At 42.1% G+C, this 13,466-nt stretch overlaps 1 protein-coding gene across 1 annotated transcript in view; it reads right to left on the bottom strand.

Moving 5' to 3' along the window:
* The window catches only part of LOC311228222 (POU domain, class 2, transcription factor 1-like), a gene marked incomplete at both ends in the record, with an annotated part of 67,508 nt that extends 54,289 nt beyond the window's left edge, over positions 1–13,219 (bottom strand). The window contains one exon of the mRNA XM_084314133.1: positions 12,898–13,219. Coding sequence (XP_084170259.1) covers positions 12,898–13,219 — 322 coding nt within the window. The remainder of the gene's footprint in view (positions 1–12,897) is intronic.
* Between the last annotated feature and the right edge of the window lie 247 nt (positions 13,220–13,466).

The raw sequence follows: 13,466 nt of genomic DNA, 5'->3' as shown, positions 1-13,466 counted from the left end.
AGCATGTTGATATCAGTAGCTAGCCAGCTAGATACCGTTAGACAATGCCTCGTCATGTATTAAACTAAAAGTGAATAGTTGACTGGGTCATTGTTTAAACAGTAACGGTAGCTCATGGAGGTCCGATCTAGAGCTGCAGGCGAGCTGCTACCATTCTGAGAGCTTAACGTTAGCACTAGATGCTGCGGGCGAGCTGCTACCATTCTGAGAGCTTAACGTTAGCACTAGAGCTGCGGGCATCTGTGTTGATACGAGCAGAAGCCAATAGCATCCCGCTGCAGGGCTGGCCCGGCTGGGCGGATATGACTCGTTGCCACTTTTTTTTTCAAAATAAGAATATCATACGAACCGAATGCTGCTAACTGCCGGAGCCATCGATATTATGACTCTAGCTGCGCTTGGGCCGGAAATGAGACCCGCACAGATTTTCAAAATAAGAGTATCGTTATGAACTACACGTCAACACGCCGGGCAGGGCTCTCAGTGGCAAGCGCCAAAGGTAAAAACTGACCGCCCCTGGCGGGCGGCAGGCTTTAATTTCGCCCCCTGTGCGTGTGTGTGTTCACAGTTAGACGTTCACATTACAGACCCATACGGATGTTGACATTCTTTATGACACGTGGGCTCATGGGCTAATTTTACCAGTCACCATATACATCACTAGACACATGGTCTGCTCACTGGACATGCATTCGATTGCCAGTCGCTCTGCTCTCTCTCACACGCGTGGCCTGGTCATTAACCCTTTCACTGCCGCACTACAGAAGGTTAACCCTTTACTATCATACTACCAACGGTTAACCGGCTGTTGTGTGGCAGTGAAAGGGTTAACCTTCTGTCTATTGTCGCAGTGAAAGGGTTAACCGTTTGGTAGTGCAGCAGTGAAAGGGTTAAGCTCTATGACAGACTCTCACACAGGGTTAGACGATGAGACTTAAAACCTTCAGTAAGAGACACTCCTACAGGGTTAAGACTATAGACTAGGGGTGTAACGGTACACAAAAACCACGGTTCGGTACGCACCTCGGTTTTGAAGTCACGGTTCGGTACGGGTTTTCGGTATAGTGGGGGAAAGTTTATGTTTATTTATTTGGCTTTCCATGTTCCACTCAGGGGTGCTGCAGTAACTGTTAACCTCTTCCGCCTGTGCGGTCCGTTGGCGGACCGCAAATGATCATGTCATAAATAGGGGTGGGAATCACCAGTTTCATCACGATACGATACGATATCGATTCTTTGGACAACGATACGATCACAAAGTCTGCCACGATACGATACGATTCAGGTGCCTGCGATCGATGAGACGATATTTTATGCCCATTTAACACAATCAGTAACATTTAAATCAATAAAAAAAAAAGGCAATGGAAATATCATTTGACATTTTTATTTTTGATCTCTTCCAGACATTTAAATGAAAAATAATCTATTGTTTTTAATACAAATAGACCTCCTGTTCACTGTTTTTGGTTCGTTTTTCTTTTTTCCTGATATTAATATCCTATCACAGCGCTGTATTTTGGCTGGAAAAGGCATATCGGGAGTCAGAAGGTGCAGTACCGGCCAGATCCTGTTAGTGGGGCTATCTCGAGAATGCAGTAACCCCCCCTCCTTCCCAGTCCCTAGTGGACCTCTGCTGTTTTCTCTATCGCTCTATCAGCTTAGCTTAGTTAGCTCATGCTAACGCAGCGTTAATTTCAGTATTTAACGCGGCGTGGGCATAAAGGAATGGCGAGGATGGAAAGCAAGTTAGATGCATTTGACCCCTTGTGGGGGAAAAAACAACAGGCACTTATTTCGGGCAAAATAGGCGGACTCTGAAGCAATGCTGTCTAACGTCTACACACGCTGAGCTGCGCGGAGCTACTGTTGGTGCAGCCGGGCGGATATGCTCACGAGGGGATTTTCAAAATAAAGAGTATCGCAATATGAATCGATCTTTTTACGTTGCATCGATCCTATTTGATAATTGATAATAGATCGATATATCGATCTGGATCGATGTATCGTCCCACCCCTAGTCATAAATCAATATCTCCAGACTGTTCTTCAAAAGCATCGTTTTTATTTTCAAACGTATTCAAGTATAAACATCATAACCATGTCACAACAGCATTTATAATGTATATTATCATCAATATGTTAGTTTAGGAATAAGTGTTATTAGATAGATTTTAGATTTTACTTTTCGAAATGGTCTGTTTATTTCGCAAGAGGCGACCATTTTGTAAAACCTTGAACCATGGGAATTGTAGTTTTTTGCGGCCATTTTGTAGAAGACATCCATAGCTCTGGATCTGCGTTGGAATTTTTCAAAACTACACTTCCTAAAAGCTTCTATGGGATTTCAAGCGTCATAGTTCTGTATGCATTTTTTTAATAACTCTTATTATTCAGGATAATAAGCCACAAAACGTAACGGTATTGACAAATATTGAAGCACAGTTAGTTTCTCTTTCCTATTTTTAGCATGCAGCAACAAACGGCAACAAGCATGCAGGTCCAAAACGGTTGCACCCTGGTCAAAATAGAAAAAGTACAGTCATTACAGTAGATTTCATTATCTGTTCTTATGCACGCCTGGCGATACTAAATCCAAATTGAACTCGGCCATTTGAAAGATAATATATGTGCGACTTGGTTCTGCGATTCTATAATAATATTTCAAATAGCATTGGTCCGGATGTGAGAATTCAGTACTGTATCTACAGAACCTTCGGTTTAATCATCTTCCCTTTATTCATTTCCTTAGATGTTTTGTACACATGATCTCAAGAAGGTACTGAACGAGATCAGTGGCAGTTCTTCATGTCTGGTCATTATTAGCATGGTGTTATTCACTGTCAAAGATGCAAAGAAAAATCTTAATTCATATTCTCGTTTGTTTCATCACAATTTAAGCAAGCCTAGTAATAGACACAATATTTCTGACACTGGGAATACATTCACCGAGGTTCATAGATGTCCCTAGATACCAAGAATATGCAAATTTAATTCAGACCGGGCCAAAGCAATAACAAACGCCATAGGTGTTTTTATAGCAGCAGATCTGCGACCATACTCCGTTGTCGAGAACACTGGGTGTAAGCACATAGAGCATAGAGTGTAATAGAGCCCCACTACCTAGTTCCCTCTCGTCCGTATTTCAGCCAGCAAGTCATACCACCAGCTCTGTATAAACTAGCCCCTTTCGTGACTGTGATGCAAGCCCTGCCCCTGTATTCAAGCAGGGCTTGCATCACAGTCATGAAAGGGGCTCTGTATAAACAAGCACACGTATCAAAGTCATCTGCTATATAATAATCTTCAGATATCTTATAAATAGATAAATGAAAAGCAATTTATTTTGTATTCCCCCCCCCCCCCCCCCCACTGTACCGAAAATAATACCGAACCGTGACTTCAAAACCAAGGTACGTACCGAACAGTGGATTTTGTGTACCGTTACACCCCTAGCAAGCTGAAATATCGAATCTCATTTCCTGACACACACACACACACACACACACACACACACACACACACACACACACACACACACACACACACACACACACACACACACACACACACACACACACACACACACACACACACACACACACACACACACACACACACACACACACACACACACACACACACACACACACACACACACACACACACACACACACACACACACAGCAAACGCAGATATCTGTGAAAAAAGCTCTGATTATCCTAAGACTGGTAAAATAGATTCCTTACCTCAGATCAGATGTTCTCCAAAAAGATTATTCCAATTCCTGATCGCCATTCCAAATATCTATCACGTTTATTGATCCAACGCTGCATACTGGAAATATGTATTCCACGCTGTTCTGATGGTCCACAATGAGTCCTATGGGCTCGGATTACTTGCCTGAGAAGTAAAATGTGGATTCCGGATTTTTCTTTTCTCATCCATTTTCATTGAGTCCATTCCAATGCGTTCATTACCATCCGGGAGACGATAGGGGGCGGTATTTTCCCAATGGAGCTCAGAGAGAGTTTGCAGCACTAATGTGATACTAGATTGATGAAATATGAATTCAAATCGCTAATAAAAAAACAAACGACATATCGCGCCGTTGGCAATGAACGGTCGGCATGAACAAACGACATTGGCATTGAAACTAAGTGTTATGTATTGCGTAATTCCAACGTGGAAATAAGTGTAACGGAGGTACCGCAGTATATCCACAGTCACGATGGTACAAGTAGTTCAGTGGCTGTGGATGGTAAGCGGTACTGCAAGTAAACTCACTCCCCAGAGGCATCCAGACCCGGAAGCAAGAAGTGAATTCACTTCTTGGTATAGTGGTCTGTGATGCCGCCCGCGACGCGGGAGATCGGGGTTCAACTCTCACTCAGGGCGATCCCTTAACAGGGGTCGAATCGAAAATACACAACGCAGTAAGATCACACCGGCTATATAAGGAATATCAAAATAAAAGCACACATTGTTGAACTTGATCATGCATATTTATTCGAAAATTTAAATTAAATTACAACACTGTTATCAATGCTGGAGACGCTGGGCTCGAACTGCTCCACATTTGCTTTCAGTTTAGCTGGTCGTCCATACTAATACACATTGGCCGTATTAGGGGGTGGGAAACTGATGGGTGGGGATCGGGCGTTGTGGACAGCGACTCCAAAGGTCGGTTGGTGCGCCTGCGCAGTAGAATCAGGAAGTGTCGGGGGCAGCGTGAGCCTCCCACTCGTTACTCCTCGCCACTGAGAGATCGAGCTGCGCAGGTGAAAAGATGCGACTGCTGTTACCTCAAGTACCGGAGGGGACTTGTGCTATGTATGACTTAGTTCACATTGCAGCCGGCTTGTGGGAGGCAAGAAACAGCGTCCGTGACAGGGGAGGGTTGAATTGGATGATACGAAATTGGGATGGGAGAAAAATATAGAAAATGGGAGAAAAAGTGGATAAAAAAAAACACTATGTTATCAATGAAATTAATTAATATTATCAACAAAAGCAACGGAATTGTTTCTGTATACACAATTACACATTTATAAAACGAGGCATATTTAGCCAAAATATGTTGCCAGAAGAAAATGCGTTCATGTGCGCTTTGGCGGAGATCCGCTTCTACTCTGAAAATCCGGCCTCACATAGGTATGTTGATGTGAAGGGGACAAGCTTTATCAGCGCAGCATTACACAACACTGGGTAGTCGTTCCGGACTGATGGAACTTTGCAAGAGCCTGTGCAGTAAACTTGACTTCACACGAAAGATCATTGAGCGCTTCCTGCTCAGACAGTCAGAGGCCTGCTGCGTCATGCGTAGGGATGGGAATCGAAATTGGGGATCCTAATTGGCCGATGCCTGGAACGGTGTGGCTCCCGTGACTTTCGATTCCCTTATCGCTGCCAGGTTTTTCCTACAGTTGCGCAATAACGTTAGCGTTAGCATGTAGCCATGGCAGACTCTATTTGATTCCTTAAGGGCTGGAAATTGCCTGGGTTTTGGTAATATGCTCCCGCTGTTTGGCTACTTCTATGTGCAGTGAAAACTACTTGAATGCTTTAGAACCTAGTCATTGATTTAGTTCAGGGTGAGCTAAAATTAGCCGCGGAGCTAACGCTAGCTAACGTGAGCTAACGGCTAACGCTAGTTAATCAAGCTCTCAGAGAGAGATAAACAGCTGACAGCGGATAGTACAGTACAGGTACAACTACAAATACAATAAAACAGCGGGTGGGGGCTGTTGTGTAAACCTTGTACTCTTTAGTTCACATATAATAAGAGACTGAGTGTTTGTTTACTAGTCTGTACTCTGTAAGTCAGGAAGTACCGTGGTGCAACATACAAATGTGTCCGTGTAGCAACACAAGTCGAGGGAGCTCTCTGTGTGTGTGTGTGTGTGTGTGTCAGAAGTCAGAGGAATAACGACCTGTTATTCAATAGATTAAATTAGTTTAAGAATAAAAAAAAAAAAAACATTTTAAGAGAATCTCAAATACATTATTTTATTTAAGTGTAGGCTATAGTTAATGTTTTATTTTTTACAGTTTTTGTATTTTTCTGACATGGGGGCTCAACAATAAATGACAATCAGAAATGTAAAGTTGCATGTTGTTATTCTAACCAGCTTAGTTCTGTTGCATTTCCAATTTATTTATGTAAATTATAAATTGATCAGGTATCGATAAGGGAATCGATAAAGAATCGAATCGATAAGCAGAATCGATAATGGAATCGTATCTATAAAATCCTATCAATTCCCATCCCTAGTCATGCGTAATGAACAGATCTTTGATCCAGTTGTCCAAATTGTCCGTGCTCTCCCTCCGAAATTCTTCAATGAGCCCTTCTAGTGGCTACAGATGATGGGCTTCAAATAATTTTTTGCAACATTCTGTTCCTACAAAAAGCCATCAAGCAGAGTAAATACCCCAAAATCTCAGCTGATTATCCTGGAGTGCCACTAACAGAGTTTCTTAATCCAGCTCATTATCAGCACATTTCTCTAACGTGACTTGTTTCTTGTCTGCATTGCAAGGAAAATCTGCAGTTCTTCGGAGTTAAAAAAGACGATTTAATACTTTGCCCTCACTTCAGTGTGGTATAGCAGGTGGTTTGCGCAGAGCCCATTTCATCGCAGCCAACCGGCACCGCTTCTGACAACAAGTCCAGGTTACACACAAAAGACCAGACCGGCCCCCTCCCACGATTATACCTGTGCAGGATGTAGTGAGATGTGTATTGGAATACGGTGTGCCGGCCTCCATTGATGAAGGGACGAGACATGGCAAATACACACAGCTACCAGGTGGAAAACTATCATTTTAATAATAACAAATGCAAAGAAAACGCTGGGTTAGACCTTAACCTTTCAGTTAGAGACCAAATGTTCCTATAGGGTTAGACTATAGGGAGGTGTAGTCTGACGTCACTGGTTGTTCCACCCGTATAGGGATTTATCATTGGGAAAATGGATTATCGGCTATTGTGACAATTTTGCCTCATGAACATTGGCAAGCTTTCCATTTTTGCACAAAATGAGTTCCCTTCTACCACTAACATTATTGTTTAAGCATTTTTGGTTGAAATAAAGGTAGTTTTAAGGTTTTTAATTTGTAGGCAGTAGAACGGCTGTCGCTCAGTGCTGTCACCTAATCCACGTCACGGCCAGCTGATACCAAGCTAGCTAGCTAACGTTACATAGCTAAACATACTAGACGTTAGCAATGTCTACTGTCGTGAATAGGGATGGGTACCTTTCACATTTGAACCGGTACCGGTACCTGTGAATCGATACCGGTACCCAACGGTACCTTTTTTCGGTACTTTAGTCTCAAGAAATTTAATTTACCTACCTCAGTCGTAAAAAAAATCCAAACTTCAAATAACTACAATTTCGACAGTTTTCGGCTTGTCATTGCTCCGACTGCTTTGTTGTTGAATCAAGTCAAATCCTAGGTAAGCATATATTGTGCGTGTGAACGTTGACATGAAAAGAAAAAAAGTAAAAAAAAAAAAAAAAAAAGAAGTAGAAATTTTTTTTATAAAGATTTTATTTTTTTATTTTTTTGGTTTCTCACTTGATTCGATACTCTGTAGTACCGACGTGTTTCGGTTCGGTACCTCAAAAGTACCGAATTCGGTACCCATCCCTAGTCGTGAACCATTTTAAATCAGGGCATGTAGAGGAGTTTCGGGAAAGAGTAAAATGTGCAGGTCCTCTTCTCAGACCTGTGGTTAGACTGCACGCATCATGCCGGCTAGCAAGCTAGCTAGCTAGCTACAGACGTTACGTAAAAAACAATAATGTTATAAACTATACACAATATGTACAACGAAACAATGATTTACATTAGTATTTACAGTGATTTAATATGCAGCGAAATAACGTTATATGATTTAAATTATAAATACAAATATTTTTTAAATGGTGGTTACCTTTAGAGATAAACTAGTGTTGGGTGAAACAGATACTAGCCACAGATTCAGGGTGTTATTTTCCCATTGTACGAATTGTTAAGCTTATGTTATGTAAGGGAAAATTGATCCTAGGTCTGCGACTAAAGCCAGGAGTCTACGCTATAGTGACGTTAGTCAGCAGCACCAAATAGCAGTGTAGTTTCCCAGTGAACGAAAATATAAACGCTGTTATGTTGCTACCTTTACGATTAATTGCAAATATTTTCATGTTGAGCTATAGATCGTGGATGAATACGCACATAAAGGGACACCATGCAAATGCTTTATTTGTTTTAAACAAGGCGATTTAGAAATGGGCAATGGGCAAATACATTGCGTTGGACCGAGGGTGGACCGCGGAAAAAACAGCAATGATGTAACCACTACACCTCCCTATAGACCAGGAAGTAACCACTACACCTCCCTATAGACCAGGAAGTAACCACTACACCTCCCTATAGACCAGGAAGTAACCACTACACCTCCCTATAGACCAGGAAGTAACCACCTCCCTATAGACCAGGAAGTAACCACCTCCATATAGACCAGGGAGTAACCACTACACCTCCATATAGCCCAGGAAGTAACCACTACACCTCCCTATAGACCAGGAAGTAACCACCTCCCTATAGCCCAGGAAGTAACCACTACACCTCCATATAGCCCAGGAAGTAACCACTACACCTCCCTATAGACTTAAAACCTTTCAGTAAGAGACCAAATGTTCCTATTAGGCTTGGGCGGTATGACGGTATTAAGGTATACCAGGGTATTTAGAAATACCTACGGTATTGATTTTCAATACCGTCCGTCACCGTCAAAATCACAGATGCGCTTCAGTTTCTATAACAGTGAAACAGAGTTTTGAGTGTAGTGCACACACTGAGTGTAGTGCACACACGCGCCAGCAGAGGGCGAGACCGCTCTAGTGGAGCGAGTGGGTCACAACGGTGTTCACGTTTTACGGTAATGTTGCGACAGTGCTGTGAAAATACCGTAAAGCGTTGTGACGAGAGCAGTGTTGTTGTGGCGCAATCAGTCTCTTATTATATGTGAACTAAATTATTATATGTGAACTAAAGAGTACAAGGTTTACACAACAGCCCCCACCCGCCTTTTTATTGTATTTGTACCGTCCTGTACTATCCGCTGTCAGCTGTTTATCTCTCTCTGTGAGCTACTGAGCTTGAATAACTAGCGTTAGCTCACGTTAAGTAGTGTTAGCTCTGCGTCTAATCTTAGATTACCCTGAACTAAATCAATGACTAGGTTATAAAGCATTCGAGTAGTTTTCACTGCACATAGAAGTAGCCAAACAACGGGAGCATTTCGGGAGCATATGACCAAAACCCAGGCAATTTCTAGCCCTTAAGGAATCAAATAGTCTGCCATGGCTATAGGCTAGATGCTAACGCTAAAACGGTGCGGGCTTCTACCGGTGCGGGACTACCGTTCTGAGAGCTGACAATGATTTGTTTACTTGGTAACACGTAACCCCCCCCCCCCCCCCCCCCCCCCGCGGATGAAAATGAAAGTCATACCGTCAAATACCGTGCACCGGGGTATTATAACATAAAGGTTTGCCGGTTTGAAAATAAGGATACCGCCCAAGCCTAGTTCCTATAGGGTTAGCCTCACTGTAGACTTAAAACCTTTCAGTAAGAGACCAAATGTTCCTATAGGGTTAGACTATAGACTTAAAACCTTTCAGTAAGAGATCAAATGTTCCTATAGGGTTAGACTATAGACTTAAAACCTTTCAGTAAGATATATATATATATATATATATATATATATATATTAAGGCTGTCAATCGATTAAAATATTTAATCTGATTAATTGCATGATTGTCCAGTTAACTCGCGATTAATCGCAAATTAATTGCATATTTTTTATCTGTTCTAAATCTGCCCTTAAACGGATCTTTTTCAAGTTTTAATACTCTTATCAACATGAGTCAACAAATGCTTGCTTTATGCAGCCATTTAACACAAAAGGATGACCCTCATGCATAGAAAATGTGCATCAAATTCAAAACAGAGTGATACACAAAATAACAAAAGAAAATTATAATTTAAAACAATGAATAAAGTGTGCATGAAAACGTTAGGAACTTGTTATATTCACCCACACAAGGGCTGAATCTCTCTCTCTCACTCTCTCACTCACACTTTGAGTCAGAAACAAACATAGTATCAATAATACACCGGAGTGAAGTCTAGTAAAAAAAATATATATATATATATATATATATATAATTAAAACGTTAAGCATGCGTTAAAAAAAATAGTGGCGTTAAAAGAATTGTGCGTTAGCGCGTTAACTTTGACAGCCTTAACTCATTCAGAGCCACGCCCATATGACCGAATTATGGCTTCTATGCCAGCACTTTACTCAATGGGAGGACAGGGATATTTGCGAACGCTTAAACTATATCTTAAATTATGGCTATGGGTCTAATACACCCGTCGCTTATCAATGACTTGCTTGCAGTCAACATGTACGAAACGGATTGTTTTTTCATCTGTACATTTCCGTTTTATACCGATTTGAATAAGAGTATAGTTTGAGATTTCTAGTAATTCCAGAGAAATCCGCGATTATCGCCCTTTACTGGAATACACAAAACACGTTGTAATTTTGAGGGGCGGTCAGGTGGCGTAACGGAGATTGCGTTCGTCACCAACCCCGGAGCGGCTGGATTCGCCTGTTCGAATCCAGGAGAAGCTGGCGGGGTGGGTCCGGGTCGTTGTAAACAGCGACTCCTACAGTTCGGTCGGGGCGCCTGCTAAGCACGGATAGGATCTAAGTGGGATAGTGTGATCCTTCCACACGCTACGCCCTCTCAGTGAGAATCCGCGCTGCCAAGTGAAAAGAAGCGGTTGATTGGCTGGACGTGTGTCGGAGGAAGCACGTGGTAGCCTCCACTCTCCCAGACCGACTGTGGGGGGTAAGTGCGCAGCGACCAGGAAGGGGATTGGGAATTGGCGTAACGACTAACATTGGGATGGGAGAAAATCGGAGGAAAAAGGAGGGGGAAAAACATAAAAAAAAAAAAAAAAAACGTTGTAATTTTTCTGCTGATTTATGAATAGTTTTCAAATAAACGCTAGATTATCGAGAGTATACGTGTCCTTATTAGAGATGTTCCGATACCAATTTTTCCTTCCAGATCCGATTCCGATACCTAAGATTTGGGTATCGGCAGATACCGATACCGATACCAGTGCATACATTAAAAAAAGAAAAGAATTTATATAAATTATAAAACTTTTTTTTATTTATTTATTTATTTTTTACAGCTACCGTTTTAAATATACTGTTTTTTAGTAATAACTATAAAGTAATGGTATTTATTCAACAACAGGTGATTGTATAGATTAGTATTAATGTATGCTCAATGAGTTCACCCACGGAAAGGTTGTTGTGACATTGATTCCGCACGGAGGTTACACGTTGTTGCACTTCCTATCCAATCGGCTCCGTTTAGGTTAGCTACTGTAGTAGCAGAGGCTGTTGTGATTTTTAATGCACAATGAATATTCAACATTCTCTTTTGAGACTCCGCCTCAGACTCTTATCATTTGGCACTAAAAGCTAAACATTGTCACCGGTATCATGGCTGTCCACATTATGTCATTAATTGCGTGCATGTGTGGGAGAGGTTGATCAGTTAGCCACGTTAGCATGAGCTAGCAGTTAACGCAAGCTAGGTTAGATGGAAACAAGACAATATAACGTTAGTGGTGAAAAAGTGATTTACCTTGGAATACTCCTTTGCCAACTTGCTGTACTTTGCTTGCAGGTCTGCAGCCATTATTGCTGGATTATGAATAGCCCCAACTTTAGCCAAGGTAACGTTAAAGGTAAAACTAGCTTTTCGGTTAGCTCTTCAGCTAATGCTAATAATACCAGCAAGCGAATACATCAGAGCTCCCTGTCACACTGCTGTCGGGACGATGGCATTTAAGAAAGTATCTGCTGTTTAAATGACAAACAGCATTGACACTTTAATTCACGGTCGATTAAAAACACGTTTGTTTTATAATGCTCACTCTCAGTAGGAGGATACCGCATGTGTTGTTTATAAATTACATCATATGGTATCGGAGCGCAGAATTAGAGGGTACTCGCCGATACCAATACCAGCATTTTAGGCAGTATCGGAGGCATTTCCGATACTGGTATCGGTACAACTCCAGTCCTTATGCACGATACAAAAGCAGGCTGAAAAATCGCTTATTCGTGACTTGCTCAGCGCTAACGTCACACACACACACGCTCCGATGGTGGTGATAGGAACATCTGATTAACCCAAGATTCATAACATAAATTCCTTACCTCACATCAGATGTTCTGCAACAAGATTAATCCAATTCCTGATCACCATTCCAAATATCGATCGCGTTTATTGATAAAATGTTATAGTCCAAAACACATAATCGACGCTGCTCTGAGTGTCCTCAGTCAATGCAATAGTATCCAGCTGCATGCCCGAGAAGGAAAACCGGGACCGGAGAAATCCAATGATGTGCAATACCATCCGGGAGACGATAGGCGGCGGTATTTGCCCTTTTGCGAGCTCAGACCCATTCCCAATGATAACATCAGGTTGGATGGATGAAAATGTATAGATATCGCTAATAAAAGAAATAACGATTAAAACCCGACTATACTCGTGATTGGCACGGAACAGTTGGCTAGTTAACCCGACTATACTCGTGGTTGGTACGGAATGGGTTAATATATTAAAAAAATATTTAAAAATGTCGGGGCCCACATCCTGTCTGTGAGCAGGGTTAGCTAGCTTAGCTTAGTTAGCGTTATCAGCTAACTTAGTTTATGTTTTACCGCGATGTGGGCATACAGGAATGACGAGGATGCTAAGCTCAACACGTTGGACTCAGTTTTCACTGCACTGAAACATGTTGACCGAATAAGCGCACTCTGGACTGCTGTAACGTCTTCACACACAGGCGCTTCACGTGCTGTTGTTGGGCGTATACGTAGCTAGCTACCTTGGGATACTTCTGATTGGTGAGCAGGACTGGACCACGTAGAGCACAGCACTTCTGATTGGTCAGCATGGCTGGTACAGGTAGAGCACAGCACTTCTGATTGGTGAGCATGACTGGTACACATGGAGCACAGCACTTCTGATTGGTGAGCATGACTGGTACACATGGAGCACAGCACTTCTGATTGGTGAGCATGACTGGTACACATGGAGCACAGCACTTCTGATTGGTGAGCATGACTGGTACACATGGAGCACAGCCAGGGCTCTACAGTGCAACCATATTGCTCGCATATGCCCCTAAAAATATGTGTGTGCGATCCTGCAAAATCAAGTACTCATTCGTCCTTTTTTTTCTCCGCTGCGAGAATCGTTAAAAAACTACAAGTCCCACAGTTCACAGCCGCATAAACGTTCCAATCACAGTAGTTTCCTGTGGTCACGCGACTGGAAACTGAAAGTAACGATCAGCGTCACTGTCTGAG

The sequence above is a fragment of the Notolepis coatsorum genome, assembly GCF_963971535.1.
Source record: "Notolepis coatsorum genome assembly, chromosome: 5".
Lineage (NCBI taxonomy): Eukaryota > Metazoa > Chordata > Actinopteri > Aulopiformes > Paralepididae > Notolepis > Notolepis coatsorum.
Note: the sequence above shows the minus strand (reverse complement) of the source record. Positions and strands in the feature narration are given on the sequence as shown.